Source organism: Bubalus bubalis, chromosome 12, assembly GCF_019923935.1.
Source record: "Bubalus bubalis isolate 160015118507 breed Murrah chromosome 12, NDDB_SH_1, whole genome shotgun sequence".
NCBI classification, from domain to species: Eukaryota; Metazoa; Chordata; class Mammalia; order Artiodactyla; family Bovidae; genus Bubalus; species Bubalus bubalis.
The window spans coordinates 105287662-105307657 of NC_059168.1; the positions used below are offsets into that span (position 1 = coordinate 105287662).

The following is a 19996-nucleotide window of genomic DNA, read 5'->3' on the forward strand; positions in this document are numbered from 1 at the left end:
GGTCCCCAGGGTGTGGTTTGAACTTGGGGTGGGGTGAGGGAATGGAGACCCTGTAGGCAGTGAGAGGTTGGCGGTTTTTCGAGGCTCCATGGAGGACCGTGGGGGTGTGGGGAGGACGGGGAGGGTGCAGTGTGAAGCTACCACAGGTCACCCTGTGGAAGACAGCGCCGCTGGCCAGGGCAGCTCCTGAGCAGAGAGCAGCAGGGAGACTGGAAGACAGCGCCGCTGGCCAGGGCAGCTCCTGAGCAGAGAGCAGCAGGGAGACTGGAAGACAGCGCCGCTGGCCAGGGCAGCTCCTGAGCAGAGAGCAGCAGGGAGACTGGAAGACAGCGCCGCTGGCCAGGGCAGCACTCCTGAGCAGAGAGCAGCAGGGAGACTCGTCTGGGGGAAAACTCTGAGGCTGGCTGGGGGCAGAGGTGGGGTCACCAGGGAGGGCTGGGAATTCCTGGGTTCCCTGGGCATTGAGAACCTCGGTCCCTGTCACAATGGGCCAGGATTCCAGGGACCATCTAAACAGGTTCTGCGGAGCAGGCTCAGCACAGAGAGGGCAGGAGGTGAAGAGGGGTCCTGGAGGACCCCCAGGGCCGCCATGAAGATCCGCAATGAGGCAGAGATGGAGGAGCAGATCCAGGAGCTGAAGACCATCACTCGGCTCCAGGGTACGCCTGCCACCAGGTGACTCGGGGCTCCAGGTGCAGGACTGTTGGTCCTAACACAGAGACAGCCCAGGGCAAACTGGCCAGGGGCCAGGCCACTGCTCACAGACAAGCAGAGCTGGAAGGATGGATGGGAAGGGTCTGCCATGGGGAGGGGCTGGAGAAGCTGGGGGCTTCAAAGAGATTTGTGAGTATAGTGGGCCCAAAGCCAGAGGGGACAGGAGCGTCTGGGAGTGATGACAGGCCTGCCCATCCTGGCTTCCACCTGCCCCACCCACCTCACCACCCAGCAACACTGTCCCCTGAACGCTGAGCACCGCTGGACAGCGAAGTGGGCCCCCATGCAGGCTGGGAGGAAGCTGCATGGGCTTAGAGACAGCAAACTCATGACCCCACTCCGGGCCTCCCCGGCCCGGAGCCTCGGCCACCAGGAATCCAGGCCCAGCCCTCGGCCCACATCCCACTGCCCTGCCCCTCCCCCGCCCACAGAGCAATGTCGGGCGCTGCAGATCCAGTCCGTGAAGGAGAAGACCGTCAAGAACAAGGCCACGCTGGCTCTCCTGCGCAGCAACATCCGCCGCAGGTCCCAGGAGTGGGCTTTGGCCAAGAAGGTGGACTCGGGGCCCTTCCTGCTGCCTGATGGCTGGGGACGTGGGGGGAGGGGGGCGCTGTAATAGCCTCTACCCCCAACACAAGTGGACAGCCGGCCCCTGCTTTCCCCACGCTGACCCCACCACCCACCTTAGGGGGTGGGGCCGGGACCCAACTCGGGGCCCTTTCTGGGGCTACCCCCTACGGCAGCCACTGAGGAGACACGGGAACCCCCCTCTCTGGACCCCATCACATCCGAGAGGGGATGACCTGATGGGGCCTGCAGCGCTCTGCCCCTTGCGGCCCCAGGAGCTGGGGTCTTGCTACTCAGAAGGGGCCTGGGGAGAGGGCCTGGAGGGGCCTGCGGCCGGGTGAACGCAGAGGGGATGGGCCCCCAGCTCAGCCGCCGCCGCTCCGCAGTACGATCAGTGGACCATCTCCAGGGCCTGTGGGAAGGACGTGCCCATGAGGCTGGCCAACAGCCGCTGCACCATGGAGGTAGGTGGCGGGACGGCCCCTCCGCCCCGCCCAGCCGGTGCACCCCCAACTACACTAGGAGGTGGAGCCGGTGGGGAGCGGAGCGAGAGCCCAGCCCCAGGGTCCCTGTGGAGCTCCCACGTGCTCCGTGACCCCCCGCGCACCCACTCGCGGGCCGTGCCCTCCCCGACGCAGGTGGCGCGGGAGAAGCTGCGCAAGTATGTTTTCGACCGCGTGAACGTGCACAACGTGCTGATCCACTTGGTGCGGCGGCGCGGGCGGAAGCTGGAGAGTATGCAGCTGGAGCTGGCCGGCCTGAAGAGCCAGCCGGACGCCACCAAGGAAGAACTGCGCCTGCAGCAGGTGCGGCCGAGGGGCGGGGCTGAGCAGGGGGCGGGGCCCTGGGGAGGCGGGGCTCATGTGCCGGCCGGCGCGGGGCTGCGTGGGGCGAGGCTAAGTGAGACCCCGCCCCTAGGAAGAGAGGCCAGCCCCGCCCCCGTGAGTCTCTGGGCTCCCAGGTGGCCTGTCCCCAAGGCACTCTCAATGTGCCCTCCACTCCCGAACCCCAGGTCATCCGACAGCTGGAGAACAACATAGAAAAGACGACGATCAAGATCACCACAAGCCAAAATATCCAATTCCTGTACATGGACCTGCTGGACCACCTGAAAAAGGTGAGCCCCCTCACCTCGCATCCCAACACCTGCTGCCGCATCCTGGTTCCAGGGAGCCTAACCGGGCTTGAAGGGCGGGACTCTCAGGCCCCAGGCCGTGTGCAGGACTGGGATCTCCGTGGGGGCGGGGTCCTCCAGGGCAGGGCACCCCCACACACAGCCTTACACCTCTCCTAGAGCCTGAGTGACCCCTAGAAAGTGAGCCCTGCTTTGGGCATCAGCTGAGCAGTGGCACCTTGTAGGTGGGAAAGAATTTGTTATTTTCTGCTCTGAAAAGGCGTGTCGTGTACTATGTCAGAATTTTTACTTTGCCCCACTGTTTTCCACTGCCCAGCTTCTGGGGGCAAGAGACGAATCCAGCACCCTCAGGAAGTCCCCTCACACCACCCAGGGCTAGCTGCCTCTGCACAGTCCAGTAGCCTGGGCTTGCTGCCCACTTCTTCCAAGCCAGCCCCCAGGCTCCCTGCCGAGGAGACGGGGAAGCCCCAGGGGCCTTGAGCCCTCCTAAGAGGCAAGCCCCCTTCACTGGAGGCCCCCCAGGGCCCCATAGAGCAGAGCCCAGGCACCTGCCACAGGCCAGACGGCCAGAAGATGGGAGGATAGGGCCCCTCTCTCATCTGGATGCATTCTATCCTCCCAGCTGTCCCTTCTTGCTTTTTTAGAACATATGCATTAAAACAGTGCCTCCCGTGGCCACCTGCATTTTTTCTTGGTTGCATGGCACAGCATTTGCATTCTTAGTTACTGGACTAGGGATCAAACTGGTGCCTCCTCCAGTGGAAGCCTGGAGTCTCAACCACTGGACCGCCAGGGTAGTCCCCACGCCTATTAAAATAAAAAAACAACTTTCTGGGAGTCCAGTGGTTAAGACTCTGTGCTCCCAATGCAGGGGCACCTGTTCGATCCCTGGCCAGGGAACTAACATCCCACATGCCACGTGGCACACCCCTCCCCCCCAAAAAAAGTAGACATTAAAGACACTATATATTCTTTAAAAATAAATTTTTAAAAACAGTAGAGAGTCTACATAGTAGTTATCAACAACAAAATACTAACAGCTAAGGTGTCTTGGACGTTTGTGAACCTGACCCTGTGTTAAAGAATACATCACTCTACCGTCTCAATCCCATCCTGAGAGCAACCCCTTGAAAGAGCCATTATTACCTGTTACACACGGGGAAACTCAGGTTAAGTGGCTTTCCTATGGTCCCACGCTAGCTGGTCAGGTTAGCCTTGGCCCTGAGTCCTGCGTCTGACCCCACACCATCTACTTCACTTCAGAGAGCAGTCAGCCTCCCAGGGCTCCAGGGGCACCTCTCAGGTAGTCGGACTCCCCATGACAACTTCTTACAAAGTGTCTCTGGGTTCTAGCCCTGAGCAGGGAGAAGTCCCCCAGCAGGAGGCCGTTTTCCCTCTCAAAACCTTCCTTTAACCTGCTTTGGGCCTGGCTGGGGCCAAAGGCCAGGCCCTACTTGTCCTCTGGGCTCACACAGTCTGGGGTGAGGAGTGGAGAGCAGGCATGGTCCACTCTGGGGGACAGAAGAGAATCAGGAAGGGGCCAGGGGAGCTGACCTGGGATGGGCCCACAGCTCCTGGGCCATGAGGTGCTCTGCCCCCCTGCCCTTGCCCTTGTGCTGCAGAAGCTGGCAGGATACCCCACAGAGCTGGACAAGCTGCAGAATCTCGTGACCAACTACTGCTTGGAGCTGTCGGACATGACAGTCATGTCCCAGGATGCCATGATGATTACAGATGAGGTCAAGGTGAGCTCCCAGGCTGGGGCCCTGCAGGGCTGTCTTGCAAACCTGTCTGGCCCAGGGCCCACCTGGACACCCCTGCCCACACCTTGCCATCACTGGAGGAGTCCAGTGGCTGCCCTGCCAGCCAGCTCTCCTCATCCCCCATGAGTCTGGGCAGACAGGATCCCACCAGACACAGAATCCAGGAAGTAGACAGAGGAGACAGAGATTTGGCCTGGCCAGGGCAGGTGGCACCCCTTCACCCCGTCTGTGCTGAGGCCCCTGAAAAGCCTGTGTACCCCTCTTCATGAAGCAGGGCCACCCTGGGGTGCGGACCTGATCAGGGGGGCAGTGCACAAGCGGGTTTTGGGGGTGGAGATTGGGCAACACAGTCTTGGGGTATAACAGGGCCAAAAGGAGCCATGGGGGCTGAAGCCCCTGGGGAACCTGTAGCCCTGAGAGGAGATGGAGGGACAAAGGATCAGATTCATGTTCCCAAACGGGTACGCTCTGACTGCAGAGATCAGAGGACCAGGATCGAGATGCTAGTCACATGGGCCAGGCTCCACCCTGATGAGGGGTAGGGTGTTAGATGTGCAGGCCAAGGGAGAACGCAGGGTCCGGGACGTGTGAGCAGGCGGGGACGGAAGGACAGTAGATTTAGCCACCAAAGCTGGACGTGCTGGGAGAGAGGTGGTTTGGGGAAAGATGATGAGCTTTTGTTTAGACACATGGAATCCACTTTAGTGAGTTCTAAGGGGAGCTGGCAAGGTCTACAAGATGGCAGAGCAGAAGGATGTGAGCCAAAGGTCCATCTGGTCAAAGCTATGGTTTTTCCAGTCGTCATGTATGGATGTGAGAGTCGGACTATAAAGAAAGCTGAGTGCTGAAGAATTGATGCTTATGAACTGTGGTGTTGGAGAAGACTCTTGAGAGTCCCCTGGACTGCGAGAAAATCACACCAATCAATCCTAAAGGAAATCAATCCTGAATATTCATTGGAAGGACTGATGCTGAGGCTGAAGCTCTGATACTTTGGCCACCTGATGCAAAGAACCGACTCACTGGAAAAGACCCTGATGCTAGGAAAGACTGAAGGCAGGAGAAGGGGGTGACAGATGAGATGGTTGGATGGCATCACCAACTCAGTGGACATGAGTTTGAGCAAGCTCCGGGAGTTGATGATGAACAGGAAGGCCTGGCCTGCTGCAGTCCATGGAGTCACAGAGAGTCAGACATGACTGAGGACTGAACTGACCTGAAGGGGAGCTGGCAGGGGTGGCAGAGAGAAGTGTAATACAAGGGAGGGCTCAGAGGCCAGGAGAGGGGACACAGGTGCAGCATCCCAGATCAGGAAGACACTGGCTTAGCACCCCACACGGCCTTAGTGGGACAGACCCCGCCCCTTCCCCGTGTCCCCAGATGAACATGAGGCAAGGGGAGGCCACCTTCATCGAGGAGCGCCGGGCACGAGAGAACCGGCTGAACCAGCAGAAGAAGCTGATCGACAAGATCCACACCAAGGAGACCAGCGAGAAGTACCGCCGGGTGAGCTGGCCCGTTTGGGCACTGCCCTCCGGGACGCCCAGCGCTCCTCAGCCCCGCAGAGGACGCCCCTCACCACACCTCCTCCTCCCTCTCTCCAGGGCCGGCGGGACTTGGACTTCTCCTCCAACCTGATGGGTCCAGAAACTCTGAAAGGTAAGCGCTCAGCTCCCACCGCCCCAGCCAAGGTCCAGAGAGGTCAGTCACCATGAGGCTGGGTGTCACCTGCAGTGGCCAGGGTGAGGGAGACCGATGAACCCCGACCCCTCCCTGGCGGGCCCTGCACAGGCACACACCAGTTGCCACGGCACTGGCTTCCGGCGCTGCTCTGGCTCTGGGCTCTCGGCCGGGTGTGGCTCACCCCGCACCCGCACCCGCCTCTCAGCTGTGAAATGCACTCGGCAATGCCCCCCCGGAACCCAAGCCCCTCTGAGAAGCTCCGCTAAGCCCCGCTACGCCAGCCGCTTCTGGTCCTGCTCTGGATGCAGCCGCTCGAGGGCTGGCTGAGGAGGGAGCCAGTTAAGATACAGGCGACTCTGAAGGCTACCCAGCTCTTGGGTGGCCTCCCCTGAGGACGTTGGGGGGGCATCTGATGGCCCGCACAGAGCTCCCACGCCCTCCCTGCATGCTGGCCGTCCTTCCCCTCTGCTGCGCCCAGTGAGGAAGAGAGAGGCCTCCAAGGCTGACGTTGAATACCAAACGAATGTGACTGCTCTGGTGGAGAAGGTCAAGACTGCCGTGCAGTGCTCCCACCTCTGGGTACTACTCACTGACTCCTGGGTGTGGGCAGAGGGGCAAGGGGAAGGGCCCATCCCCAGCCCAAGGCCCAGCTGAGCCTGGCCAGGCTCTGCAGACATCTTCACGTGAATGGACACACAGGGCAGCGGCCCGCAGATCAGAGTGGAGGGCCCCTGGGATGCAGCCAGCAAGCCTGAGCTGTGGTCCAGGGTCACACAGAGCCCACAGGAACTTGAGGATTAAACCCCGAGGGGGTGGCCTCCACCTCCGACTCCTTCCCCTTCCCAAACCAACAGCAGCTGCCTCTCCACCTAACCCCCCTTTTACTTTAATCCACTCTGGGATTATTATTAGTAAACCTTGAGCTCCTGTCCATGGTCCTGACATAAGCTTGTCTACCCTTGGACAAGCGACTCAGAGCCACTAGGTCTCTTGGCGGTGGTCTCTCCAGCTCTTCATTGGGGTCGTCTGCCCGCTCTGCCTGTCGTGAGGGGTGGCATGCAAGAACACACACCGAGGGCCTCGCAGGCCTTCAACACATCGCGTGGTCGACATTACTGACCACCGGGAGCCAGAAGAACCAGCTGCCCCCTGGCTCACAGCTGCTGCTTGCCCCACTGGCCCTGCCAGGACATTGCCGGACGGTTCCTGGCTCAGAAGGGCACGGAGGAGGACCTGGAGCTGCAGATGGAGGACTGTGAGGAGAGGCAGGCACAGCTGGAGGCCTTGATGAAGAAGCTGGAGATAGAGGAGGCCACGCTCAAGTTCCGCCAGACGCCCAGCTCCGTCAGGTACGTGGGGGGTCCCGCCTCTCTCTGCACTGACAGCCTGATGGCTGGCGCCAGGCTTGGAGCTGAGCGGGCCCGCTGCCTCAGGGCGTGGCAAGGGCGCTCCCCGCGCCCATGTCTTAGCTCTTGAGCCGGAATTAGCACAGCACTCGCTCAGGACCCCGCCGCTGTGCCCTCGGTCCGCCACCTCCCACCCTCATCCCCAACAGCTTTAAGTCTGTTGAGAAGAAAATGAACGATATGCTGAAGGAGGAGGAAGAGCGGCTGCAGCTGGCTCACAGCAAGATGACCAAGAGTCAGAAGCTGCTGCTGACCATCCAGACCGGCATCGACAACCTCTACATCCGCCTGATTGGCATTCCCCTACCCATAGGCCAGGTACCAGCGGAGCTGGGAGGAGCCCCCAGGACAGAGGGTCCCTGGGAGGGGCCAGGGCGAGACAACTGGTTCCTCCCCGTTACAGAAGGAAGCAGCGCCCTCGACCACCCTGGACATGTACAGCAAGCTGGCGTACTGCGAGGGCAGGCTGCTGTACCTGGCTGACCGAGTGCAGACGCTGGCTGAAACGGAGGAGGTAGCCCTGGGCCAGGGGTGCCTGCACGCCCCACCTGCCCCAAGGCTCACCGGCCCCGTGCCCTGCAGGTCAGCACCAAGGTGAGGGATGTGTTGGAGTCCTCCACACTGAGGGAGAAGCAGAACACCAGGATCAGCTTTGAGGAGACGGAGGAGGACGTCATAGGTACAGGAGGCCCAGCAGCTGGAGGGGAGGCGGGGGCAGGCGGCTGGCCTGAGCCGTGCAGAGGCAGGGGCTAGGGGTGGCGCTTGCTGCATCTGACCAGAGTGGCCAGGAGGGACAGTGGGGGCTAAAGCAATGGGGAGACCGCATCAGCTGTACCCACGGGACTTTAATTGATGGAGGCGATGGGAAGGCACCAGCGCCAGTAGGCAGGCAGGGGGTGCCTAGGCCAGGGCCCCTATGGGGGTCTGTGTGGGAAGGGCAGGGCACACAGCTTAAGACCCTCCCATTCTAATAATTCTGGTGCGTGTGGGGCCTCGGGGCTGTCCCCCTCTTGTCTGGCACCTGTCCCTGAAGGATTCAGGCTTGGTGTATAGGGTAGATATTAGCGGTCGAGCGTGGGCTCTGGAAGGACTCGGTGAACTCTCGGCTGTCTCTCTCCCCGGGTGTGCGAGACCCCAGACGCCAGACAGTAAGAAATACACGTCGTTGATACAACGGGCCCTGCCGTGAAAGGGCGCCAGAGGACAGCCCAGGATCTAGGGACGCAGGTGGGGCAGAGGGACTGCGGGCGCAGCTGCCCTCGCCCTCCTTCCTTGCAGAGACCTTCCAGTTCGCCGACGTGGACCACAGTTACGTGCCCTCGCGGGCCGAGATCAAGAGGCAAGGTCAGCGGCTGATCGAGGAGAAACTCAAGGTGGCCAAGAAGAAGAAGAAGTGACCGGAGGAGGAGGAGGAGGAGGAGGAGGAGGAGGCCGCCCTGCCCCACACCCCGCCCCCACGCTTGCATTGCTTACCCAAATAAACATTTTCCCAGGAATTCGGGGCGCCGAGGGGACGCGGATGCGAGGCATCACGTGGGGAAGTCTGCAGGGAAGTGGGGGTGCTCGGTGTGGATCTGGGTCCTGGGGCTCAGGGGCGAGGGTGAGCAGGGGGGTACCAGGCGGGGGCGCGGACGGGGATCCGGACTGAGCTGAAATCCGGGGGACAAACTCGTAAGGCGGGACTGCAGAGTCCGAGGCCCTTTGCCTGCACCGCGCCGCTCTCCCGTGACCCTCGCGGTGCTCGGTACCCTCGCGCCCCGAGCCCCGCGCCCCGCGCCCGCAGCATTCTGCGCATCCGCACCTCGCGAGCCGTACTCCGGTGACCCTCGCCGCGCCCCGTAGCCGTGCACCTCGCGCGCCGCACTCCCGTGGCTCTCGCGGCGCCCCGTAGCCGCGCACCTCGCGCGCCGCACTCCCGTGGCCCTCGCGGCGCCCCGTAGCCGCGCACCTCGCGCGCCGCACTCCCGTGGCCCTCGCGGCGCCCCGTAGCTGCGCGCCCCGCTGAGCCGGCGCCAAGATGGCGGCGCTGACGAGCACAGAGCGGCCGCGCCGGGGGCCGTGGGGGCCGGAGCGGAGCCTCCGCAGCTGAGCCCCCGAGCTGCCCTGCAGGCCGGTGTCCGCCCGCCGGAACCCGGGACATGGTGCGACTACCGCCGCGCCGCCGCCGCCGCTGAGCTCGCGGGCCGTACCGGGCTCGGACGTGGGAGCAGGAAGATGTTCTCCGCTCTCAAGAAGCTGGTGGGGTCGGAGCAGGCGCCGGGCCGCGACAGGAACATCCCGGCCGGGCTGCAGTCCATGAACCAGGCGCTGCAGAGGCGCTTCGCCAAGGGGGTGCAGTACAACAGTGAGTGCGGCCCGGCGCGGGGGCGCCTGCGGGGCATGTGGGGAGGGTGGGGGCCCGGCCGCGCCGCCCAAGACTCGCTGAATCCGGGTAGCGTCCGACCCGGGAAGCGCGCGGGGACTCGTCGCACCCCGAGGGCCTTGCTCTCTGCGTTCCGGCCAGCTGAGCCCTTGTCTGTGCCTGCGCGGATGGCGGGGGCCCCGGGGCGCTCGCTCCCTTGGCGTCGGGAGGTAATGCGGGCCGGCGAGGAGGGCCCAGAGCACCCCAGGACCGGGGGCGGGCGCCTCGGCCTGTGGCTCTCCCGTCTGGCCTGTGGGTCATTCCCCAGGAATGCTGGCCCGGGGGGTACAGGCGTGCGTCGCGCGTGCACGGTGCGGTTCGTCCAGGCGGCTCCGGGTGCGTCTGCGGCACCCTGACTGGCCCAGGTGACCCCGTCCGAGAGGGGTTCTTACGTAACGGGGGCGAGTCTGTGGTCTGGGACCCGGTCTTAAAGGGGTGGCGGGCTCTCCACCCGCGAGCCGTGTGGCCACCCGCAGGAGGACGGGGCGGGGGATTCCGCTGGCCTGCTAGTTTGACCTACGGGGTTTTTCTCTATAGACTTGGTATTCAGTTTGAAGAGAGAATGTCAGCTGCGCAGCTCGTTCTTGCTCCCCTTTTTTAAAAGGAAGCATCTGTAAGAGGTATATTTAGAAGAACTTGAGAAGGAACAGACTCTTGTTACTGCAGAGCCTTCTCTTCTATGGGAAGGAGCTATTTACCCGATGCCCTGAAAGCCTAGATCGTTTCCAGTCCTCAGCTATAAATTATGTAAAATTGTTTAGCTCCTAGACGCTGACTGCCCTCTTGACCTCTTTAAAGTTTTTCCATCTTGCTGGCTTTTCGGTAGCGGTATTTGAAGTTGTTTGTTTGTTTTAATGTGTTCTCTGCTTCTAAATCTTTCCCCCCTGAGTATTTCTGTATATTGCTACAAAATATCGGACATTACCCCATTTCCGACTTTAAGGGCAGCCTGCCAGTCTCTGTGATGAGCCCTGTATTTCAGTTAACAATGTGCCATATTAAGAAACTGCTTGGAAAGACTTTGAATTTAAAAGAGGAATCGGTTTGCACGTATTCTACCCAATTTTGTGTGTGATTCTCTCACATTCCCAGAAGAGAATAGTAAATCAAAATACTCATTTTCAGGGACTTCTTCCCTGGTGGTTCAGTGGATTAAGCATCCACCTTCCAGTACAGGGGACACAGGTTCGATCCCCGACATGCTCAGGAGCAACTAAGCCCATGGGCCACAACCAGTGAGCCTACACACCCCAACTAGAGAGAGGCCTGTGCCGCAAAAACAGCCTGCGGGCCACAGTCAGGACCTGACACAGCCAAAAGTAAATAAATATTAAAAAAAAAAAGAAACAGAAACTCATTTTCACACGTCTTATAATTCACATTTGGTTCCTGTTATTTAATTTTATTCAGTTCAGTTCAGTCGCTCAGTCGTGTCCGACTCTGCAACCCCATGGACTGCAGCATGCCAGGCCTCCCTGTCCATCACCAACTCCTGGAGTTTACTCAGACTCATGTCCATTGAGTCAGTGATGCCATCCAACCATCTCATCCTCTGTCGTCCCCTTCTCCTCCTGCCCTCAATCTTTCCCAGCATCAGGGTCTTTTCAAATAAGTCATCTCTTCACATCAGGTGGCCAAAGTATTGGAGCTTCAGCTTCAACATCAGTCCTTCCAATGAATATTCAGGACTGATCTCCTTTAGGATGGACTGGTTGGATCTCCTTGCAGTCCAGTGGACTCGCAAGAGTCTTCTCCAACACCACAGTTCAAAAGCATCAATTCTTCGGCGCTCAGCTTTCCTTGTAGTCCAACTCTCACATCCATACATGACCACTGAAAAAACCATAGCCTTGACCAGACGGACCTTTATTGACACAGTAATGTCTCTCTTTAATTTTATTAGTTATGGTATTATTTGTTAAAACTTAATCTTCCTCCTTTGGAAACTGGCCTGGAAAGTGTTCACCTTCTGAAAAGCCCTCCCTGGTGGACACCCCCCTGTTTGGGGTTGGGAGGTGGGTCAGAAGCAGAAAGGACACTGGAATCTTCCAGAGAAGAGCCCCCACTTCAGGGATTGTGGGTGCATGGCAGCAGATTCTGATGTGGAACACAATGAGTGAAATGTGGAGCGGTTGAGAGAAGCCGAGCCCCGTGCCTGTGTGACGTTTCAGGCTGACGCTGTCCCCGTCGTGGGCTAATATGCACTTTCCAAACTTTTTTACTTCCTTTATTAGTCAGCAGAAAAGAACACTTCTAGTACTTATTTTCCAAAACATCTTACTTAAGGAAGCACACCAGCCGTATGATAACTATGGACTCAGGATTTTTATGGGTAAAGAGCTCTTATAGAACTTTGTTCTCCTGCAGCAGATAAGTCGTTTTCTTGTAAATTGCTGTGATGGTGAGAAGTGACTCACATGCAGAGTCCCAGCATACACATCACATTTAACATCAAAGCCCAGGTGAGCCACGGGACCACACCTGTGGGTCAGAAGCCATTCGCGTGTAAGGCGGCAGGACGCTCCCTGAGCTGTCTGCTCTTTGTGCTCCTGGTGGGCCCGGGTGGTCAGCTGTGTTTGGTGGAGTGAGGATGCACTGGTCTTGTGGATTCCGTGCCCTTGCTCCGGGCTGCATTCAGAGTCCTGGCCAGTCAGATTTCAGTGCTAGAACACAAGAAAGCTTTGAAAGGTTGGTCACTGGGTAGAGGTTTTCCTTTCAGAAGTGAACAGCTGCGTTTGGTAGACTGTGTGGCTGCCCCAGCAGGGCTGATGTGCGGATCCCCGAGCATTGCTGCCTGTGACGTGCACCACGTTTTTCTTCATAGGTTTTCCTTCCCTGGCATGCATCTGCTTAGCAAATATTTACTGAGCGTTCATCAGTGAAAACCCAGACCACAGTCTCTGCGTTACGGGGCTTACATTTAGGGGGGAGTGGAAGGCAGGCAGCGGGCACAAGACACCGCGAGGAAGCAGCCACGCAGCCTGACTGGCGGCCGAGGGCCTGCGCAGGCTGAGGGCTGAGGCTGGGACTGCTGAGCCGAAGGTTAGCGCCGGCCTCACGGAGAAAGGCCGAGGGCGTGTCAGAGTGCCGTGAGGTCAGGAGAGAAGCGTGAGGCCAAGCCGGAGAGAGGGAGACACGGCCTTAGGCCCTCATGGCCCTCCCGCCATGCCCCATCCCAGGGACTCTATGAAGAGAGACCCTGGAGGCTGTGTTGGGAGGAGCTGCCAGGAGGGGGCCAGCTGTCCAGCGACCCCTGCTGGTGGCACCACCAAAGGGCATCGTGGGCTTTCAGTCCTGCCTCCTGCAGAGGGAATGCGTCATTCCCATCCAGGATAGACCGGCAGCTTTCTTTTGTATTTAAAAAAAAGGTTCCCTGTTTCGCTTGCAGTGTGTGGCAGTCTGGGTGAATTACTATAGAATCAGGGAGTAAAAGAGATTCTGGAGCCCTTAGCCAATCCCATGTCTGTGGTGTTCTTTCCTTAGAATAAAAGGCACAGGATAGAAAGGCAGCTGTTCTGTTCAGTAAAAGGGCCACACGCTTCTCAGGTCAGGGCTTCTTGTCACTTCTTGAGTGAATCTTAATTAAAGGTTTTCCAGTGAATCACTTAGTTTATTTGAGTGATATCTAAGTTTCTAAGATTGATTTGACTTTTTTACTTAGAAGTAGAGATCGGTTACTTTTTTTAACCAGATGAAACCAGGTCTTTCTGTTTATTTCTGGTATTATACACTTTCTTCTAATTGGCTTTTTGAAGAATAGATTTCAGATTTTAAAAGGATTTCAGTTGGAGAGAAAATTAAGACTTTTCATTCTCAAAACAGAATAGAAAAAAAATATGTTAAAGTTGTTCAGTTCAGTTGCTCAGTTGTGTCTGACTCTTTGCGACCCCATGGACTGCAGCACACCAGGCCTCTCTGTCCATCACCAACTCCTGGAGTTTACCCAAACTCGTGTCCATTGAGTCAGTGATGCCATCCTACCATCTCATCCTCCGTCGTCCCCTTCTCCTCCTGCCTTCAGTCTTTCCCAGCATCAGGGTCTCTTCCAATGAGTCCGTTCTTCGCATCAGGTGGCCAAAGTATTGGAGCTTCAGCATCAGTCCTTCCAATGAATATTCAGGACTGATCTCCTTTAGAATGGACTGGTTGGATCTCCTTGCAGTCCAAGGGACTCTCAGCGGTCTTCTACAACACCACAGTTCAAAACCATCAATTCTTCAGCGCTCAGCTTTCTTTATGGTCCAACTCTCACATCCATACACGACCACTGGAAAAACCATAGCTTTGACTAGTGGACCTTTGTCGGCAAAGTAATGTCTTTGCTTTTTTAATACTTTTCTTCCAAGGAGCAAGCATCTTTTAATTTCATGGCTGCAGTCGCCATCTGCAGTGATTCTGGACTCCAAAAAAATAAACTCTGTCACTGTTTCCACTGTTTGCCACGAAGTGATGGGACTGGAAACATATCAAAGAAGGAAACAGTTGTAAGATTATATCAAGAGTCAGAACAGAAAGGTTGTGTTTGAAAAAGAACCAAAGAGAGCCTCCAGAAACGAAAAAGCACGGTCACTAAAACAGGAAGCCGGCAGACCGGTGACGCAGCGTAGTACTCCAACTGAAGAGGGAGTGTGCGCTGACGGGGAGACGCAGGCTCAGGATGCATATGGAGCGTGCACCGACGGGGAGACGCAGGCTCAGAATGGAGCCGGGCATGCACACGTGCGATGGAGTCTCAGAAGCAAAGAGCAGGATGGAGAGGCGGCCTCTGGAGAAACGCAGGCCAGGCTCTCCTGCGGCTCACAGAGCACACGGAACGCCGAGAAGCCTGAGGCTGCGGCTTCCACACCCCAGAGCTGGACGCATCGTGGGACTCTCAGGACAGCAAAGCTGAAGGGGAAGGGAGCAAATGGAGCGCCTTCAGGGGGATGAGAGCCCGACCCCACGCTGGCAGTGACCGCGCTGAGGGGCAGCTGAGAGCCTGACCCCACACTGGCAGTGACCGCGCTGAGGGGCAGCTGAGAGCCTGACCCCACGCTGGCAACGAAGGCACTGAGGGGGAGCCCCGTCGGCCTAGAAATGCAGCCGATCAGCCCTGCGGTCTGCGGGGGCCAGGCTCCTACCAAGATGGATCCTGGGCTGTGCACTCCAGGCGGATGGATGGCGAGCTCGGGAGATGCAGGACGTCTGCAGGGCACAGAGATGGGGAACAGGCCTCGCAGCTGCTGTGGAGAACACAGGAGGAGAGGCCAGAATGCTCGCAGCTGGCACACAGCCCCGAGCCGACCAGTGGCGAGTGGCGTCTGAGTGGGGGCCGAGGATGCTGGATTCAGACTTACTGTGGCAAAGATGTGTGTCAGAAGCTTAAGAGCAGAAATAACTTGCGAATCTTCCAGGTAAATACCAGGCAAAACAGGAATTTACAAAACCTTGCCCATCGTGAAAAGGCAGAAAAATGGGGAGGGAACCTCTTGCAGGGACTGGAGACTGTCAGCTGCCAGGGAAGGCGACCATTGAGACGCAGCAGCAAAAGAAGACTGTGATTTGATTTCCTTCCGGTGTGTGATGCGTAAGAATGACATCCAGCTCACGGTGGCACAGAAAGGCCGGAAGCGGGGATGTGGGCCGAGCCCTGGGTAGACGTCGGCCACAGGGAGGCTGAGCCTTGGGCGCTGAGACTGGGTGCAGGGCACACAACCGGCCCGGCGGGCGGAAGACCCGGTGGGGCAGCAGGCGCCTGCACCCAGCCCCCCAGACCCAGGCGCGTCCCCAACTGCGGTGGTCCCCACAGACAGCTGGGAGTGTGCACCATAAGGACCACGTCTGTGGCCGCAGTGAACAGAGCTGGTTAGGAACAGCGACAAGCACAGCTCCGAGGGGAAACTTGGAAACCTCTCTAAGTAATTTACAGGTTGAAGAAGTATTTGTGATTCCCCACATGCTTGGGGTGGTCATCGACCTGAGAATACAGCTTGAAAACCCAGGAAAAAGAGCAGGATAAACTCCAAGGAAGTAAAAGGAAGTAAGTGACAAGGGAAAAAACAGAAGCAGGTGCTTTTTAAGAAGAATCAACAGAGGCATCCAGCCAACCAAACAGGCTGTGTGCCCATGACTGGCCAAGTTGATGAACCCCTGGCAAGATTAATTAAAAAGACAAAACCAGCATCATGAAGGACAAAGAGTACACAGCTGCAGCCACTCAGTCAACGTGTTACGGTGCCTTCGCGTCCCTCTGTTGGAAACTGAGAAGACAGCCCCCTAGAGAATGACTGGGCGAGAAACATGGCGTCTGTGCTCCCAGGCCCAGCCCTGCCGGGCGCTCGGTACTAGCCGGGGAGACGCTGCCCCAGCCCGGCCTGTGGCCTCCAGAACACCTCCCTGCAGGCTGCCCAGCTTCCCTCCGCAGAGGCCCAGCTGCCCACCCAAGGCCATCAGCTCCACCCCGACCCGCTGGTTCTGCCGAGTTCCCCAGCTCTCTGGAACACTCTTAGTCTGAGCCCCTGCCTTCTCTGCAGGCGGCAGGAAGCCCACCCTTCTGCAACACCTTGGGACCTTGCCCCCTCCCCACCTTGTCCCCAGCCCACCCTGTCCTCCTGGGCATGTGCGTGAGCACGCCTCTCCTAGGTAGTGGCTGGGCAGCAAGGTGGAATCCAGGCTTCCTGCCATCACCCCACGCGTGTCCTGCACCCAAGACGCCCAGGCTGCGGGAAGGCAGGCTAAGGGCAGCCGTGGGACACGCAGGGCTGCGGAGGTGAGCGCACAGCCCTGCCTGCTCCGGAGGCTGCCTTCCTGAGTGCAGACTCCCAGGTGTCGGTCAGCTGCCCTGGGGACCTGGGGGTGAGCAGGGCTGCCCGCTCTCCAGCCTGTGCCCGCTGCCTCTTCCCCCAGGCTCCCTGCTCGCCGGCATACAGACATGCGTGTGCAGAAGGTGTGCGTGGATGCTTGCGGAGGAGCAAGTTTACCTTGCTCTGATTGTTTACCTGACCTGTGCTCTCTCCCAGTGAAGATCGTGATCCGTGGGGACAGGAACACGGGCAAGACGGCGCTGTGGCACCGGCTGCAGGGCAAGAAGTTCGTGGAGGAGTACATCCCCACGCAGGAGATCCAGGTCACCAGCATCCACTGGAGCTACAAAAGTGAGGGGCTCTCCTGTGACCCTTAGCCTGGGGTTGGGCGGGCGCAGCCTGCGGGGAGGGAGGGCTCGCCCGTCACCCCCAGCCTGGAGTCAGCCCTGGGACACCACACACGCTGCTTTGGGGTCGTCCTGAAGTCCCCGCTCCTGTAGGAGATTCGTCCACTTGGGGATTAGTGCCAGGGGCTGGACCCTGGCTGTCGGAGCAGACCGCCGGGCCGGGCCGGGCCGGTTGCAGCCGCGGCTTGCACTGGCCTCAGCAGGCAGGCTCCTCGGTCCTCGGAGCCCAGCTCTCTGTGGCCCTTGGGAAGCCCCACCCCCGCAGGGTCCCAGGAGGGGTTTGCTGGCAGAATCACCTGGTGGGCAGAGCACCCCTGGCGGCCACCCGGGCATGACCAGGATGGCAGGCCGCCCTCCCCTTGCGGGGGTCGGTGACCACTGGGACCCTGCGGGGAGGCGGGGGAGCCAGTCTGCGTGCTCGGGAACCACGACAGTAAAAGGTCTTCGAGCCTCTTAAACGTCCCCTGTCGTCGGAAAACCAGGCCCCGTGGCCGGCAGCAGGATGCCCGGGCCTCAGCGGGCCTCCTGACCCTCCGGCGCCCGCCAGGCACTGTCTGGGCAGCCACACAGGCTCGGCGTCGCCCTGCCCTGGCCGCACTGGGCCCCACCCCTAGGGTGCCCCTTCTCAGTTCAGGGTGAAGCTCTGTCCCTCCTCTGGGTGGCACGTACGTCTCTCCCCTTTCCCCACAGGATCCTTGGGAGGTGGGTAGCCCCCCGACCGCCTGGGGACGTGCCCCGGACCTCACCCCAGGCTGGCGACCCCCAGACAGTGCTGCCAAAGAGCAGCTGTGGAGTCACTGGAACCAGGCCTTCCTGCAGCAGCCGGGGGCGCAGGGCACTAGCTGGGCACGAGCCTGCCCCAGGGGTGCCTTTAGGACCTGGGGTCCTGTCACCTGAGCGCGCGTCCAGGTTGCTCCCTGCCTCCCAGGAAGGAGCGTCCCGGACGCTGTGCCTGCCGCCTGTGCAGGAGCCCTGGGGGCGGCGCCCGGGGGAGTGTGGCGTCCGCACAGCCTGGAGGCCCGTCTTTGGAGCCACAGGCTGACCCTGGGCGCTGATCCTGCTGTTCTCCTGTTTCAGCCACTGATGACGTCGTAAAAGTTGAAGTCTGGGACGTAGTCGACAAAGGTGAGTCACTCCCGTCGCGTTTTCTCTTCCGGGCTCTCTCCACCCTGCAGCTGTGTGAGCTGCTCCTCCGCTGCCCCCTCGATCCGGCTCCCGGCAGGCTCACTGTTGGCTCCAGGAGCAGGCGGGCTGGCTGGTGGCCAGGCTCCGTGCCAGCTGTGATGTTGGCTTTGGGTCTGTGGTGGGGGGCGAGCGCCCGGCACTGCCCCATGGGCATGAGGCCCCTGCCAGGGGCAGGGCGCAGGGAGAGGCCGCCCTGCTCACGCTGCCCTCGGGCACAGCGCCTCCACCCGTGACTGTGTCCATCTGTCCTTAAGGAAAATGCAAGAAGCGAGGTGACGGCCTGAAGATGGAGAATGACCCCCAGGAGGTGAGCTGGTCCGTCCCGCGTGGCCCCGACTTCACGGGGCGGTCATGAGCAGGCGTCTGCGCTTCAGCCCCTCTGCCCGCCTGGCCCGGCCCTCCCGAGGACTGCATCTGCTGGCGCTGGAGGGACGCAGCGGCCACTCCTGAGCAGCCTGGGGTGGCGGACTGACCCGAGCTGCTGCTCACGTCCGTGACCCCTGCCGCACCCCACCTGGGGCTGCAGTGGCCCGGGAGGTGTTCAGGTGGAGCCCACATCTCACTCCTGGCACAGAGGCCGGGCCCATAAAGGCACAGGCACGTCTGCGGGTGTAGCCGGGCACACATGGGCCGCCTGTGGCTCCACGAGGACCCCCGCGACTGGCAGCGCTCCTGACCTGTGACGGGCTCTGCCAGCTTCGAGGGCCTCTGTTCACGGCTTCCTGACAGCCGGCCGGAAGGTTCCGTGAGCGCCGGCCCAGGTCCCCGGCCTTCATGGACACGTTGCACTGCCCCGGCACAAGCGTCCCTGCTATGGGTTCTGGAAAGTTCTCTGGCCACGTCCTCGGGTCTGGGACGCACTTCAGCTTAGTCCCCGCGGCAGCACCTGTGAGCCCCGTGCAGGGCCCTGCCGGCAGGCAGTGCGGGCCCCCTGGTCTGAGGGCAGGCTGTGTGGCCGCGCCAGTTAGCCTCGTGCTGACTTTTTTTTTCTCCCCAAAACAAAAACACCTGATGTCTTTTCAGTTTAAAAGACATATTCGGCCTTCACCAGGAGGTGGGTACTCACGTTGTGGGTCATGGCCCGTTTCTGAGGTTTGGTTCCCCGTCTGCAGGCGGAGTCCGAGATGGCCCTGGACGCGGAGTTCCTGGACGTGTACAAGAACTGCAACGGGGTGGTCATGATGTTTGACATCACCAAGCAGTGGTAAGGACTGGCCTGCGAGGGCATTGCGACTCCCGAGACTACGCCCAGCGCTGCTCCAGGGCCAGCCTTGGGCTGGGAGCGCCCCGGCCATTCAGCCTCATGGAGCCGCCGGCCTGGGGGCCTCAGCACTCGAGTCTGGAAGTGGGCCAGGTGGGGTGCTCACGTCTGCGCCGGACGGCAGGCCGGGGTGGGGAGGCACACGCCCCTCCAGCTGTGAGGCCTTGCTAGCGTCGAGTGGTCGCTTGTGTTAGGGTCCCCAGATTCCACGTTCCTGGGCTCGCTGGGTGGGGGGGGCACACCGCTGTGGCTCATCACAGCCGAGGCTCAGGAGCAAGATGAGCAAAGATGGACGTGCAGAGGTGTGGGGACACCCTCCGCCAGCCCCGAGGGTCGTGTCCACGTGGGCTCTCGAGGGTGGGGCCTCGTCCCTCGGCTCTGAGCTCTGACAGCACCACTCGTGGCAGGAGGCCAGGCCCTCCTGATGCCCGGGACCCCGGCCCTGGGGGGAGGCCAGGCCCTCCTGACGCCCGGGACCCCGGCCCTGGGGGGAGGCCAGGCCCTCCTGACGCCCGGGACCCCGGCCCTGGGGGGAGGCCAGGCCCTCCTGACGCCCGGGACCCCGGCCCTGGGGGGAGGCCAGGCCCTCCTGACGCCCGGGACCCCGGCCCTGGGGGGAGGCCAGGCCCTCCTGACGCCCGGGACCCCGGCCCTGGGGGGAGGCCAGGCCCTCCTGACGCCCGGGACCCCGG

General features: G+C 60.3%; 2 protein-coding genes across 2 annotated transcripts in view; both read left to right on the top strand.

Moving 5' to 3' along the window:
* On the top strand, positions 1-9403 carry CCDC183 (coiled-coil domain containing 183). The gene is made up of 14 exons (XM_025262216.2): positions 1-659; positions 1146-1267; positions 1668-1745; positions 1920-2087; positions 2294-2398; positions 4039-4161; positions 5560-5685; positions 5784-5838; positions 6341-6441; positions 7051-7211; positions 7418-7586; positions 7672-7782; positions 7851-7947; positions 8547-9403. The coding sequence occupies exons 1-14, from the start codon at positions 590-592 to the stop codon at positions 8663-8665; spliced, it is 1605 nt and encodes a 534-aa protein (XP_025118001.2). The 5' UTR covers positions 1-589; the 3' UTR covers positions 8666-9403.
* Positions 9280-19996, top strand: part of RABL6 (RAB, member RAS oncogene family like 6) — a 19512-nt gene continuing 8795 nt past the window's right edge. Inside the window, exons 1-5 of the mRNA XM_025262215.2 lie at positions 9280-9612; positions 16668-16802; positions 17936-17983; positions 18298-18350; positions 19156-19247. Of these exons, the coding sequence (XP_025118000.2) occupies positions 9483-9612; positions 16668-16802; positions 17936-17983; positions 18298-18350; positions 19156-19247 (458 nt within the window). The 5' untranslated portion in view covers positions 9280-9482. The remainder of the gene's footprint in view (positions 9613-16667; positions 16803-17935; positions 17984-18297; positions 18351-19155; positions 19248-19996) is intronic.

Bases quoted from the DNA above. Each gene is read 5' to 3' on its own strand.
- CCDC183 (XM_025262216.2), top strand. From the start codon at position 590: ATGAAGATCCGCAATGAGGCAGAGATGGAGGAGCAGATCCAGGAGCTG. The intron at 2,399-4,038 runs GTGAGCCCCCTC...CTTGTGCTGCAG, and splicing joins TGCTGGACCACCTGAAAAAG to AAGCTGGCAGGATACCCCAC. The intron at 7,783-7,850 runs GTAGCCCTGGGC...CGTGCCCTGCAG, and splicing joins CGCTGGCTGAAACGGAGGAG to GTCAGCACCAAGGTGAGGGA.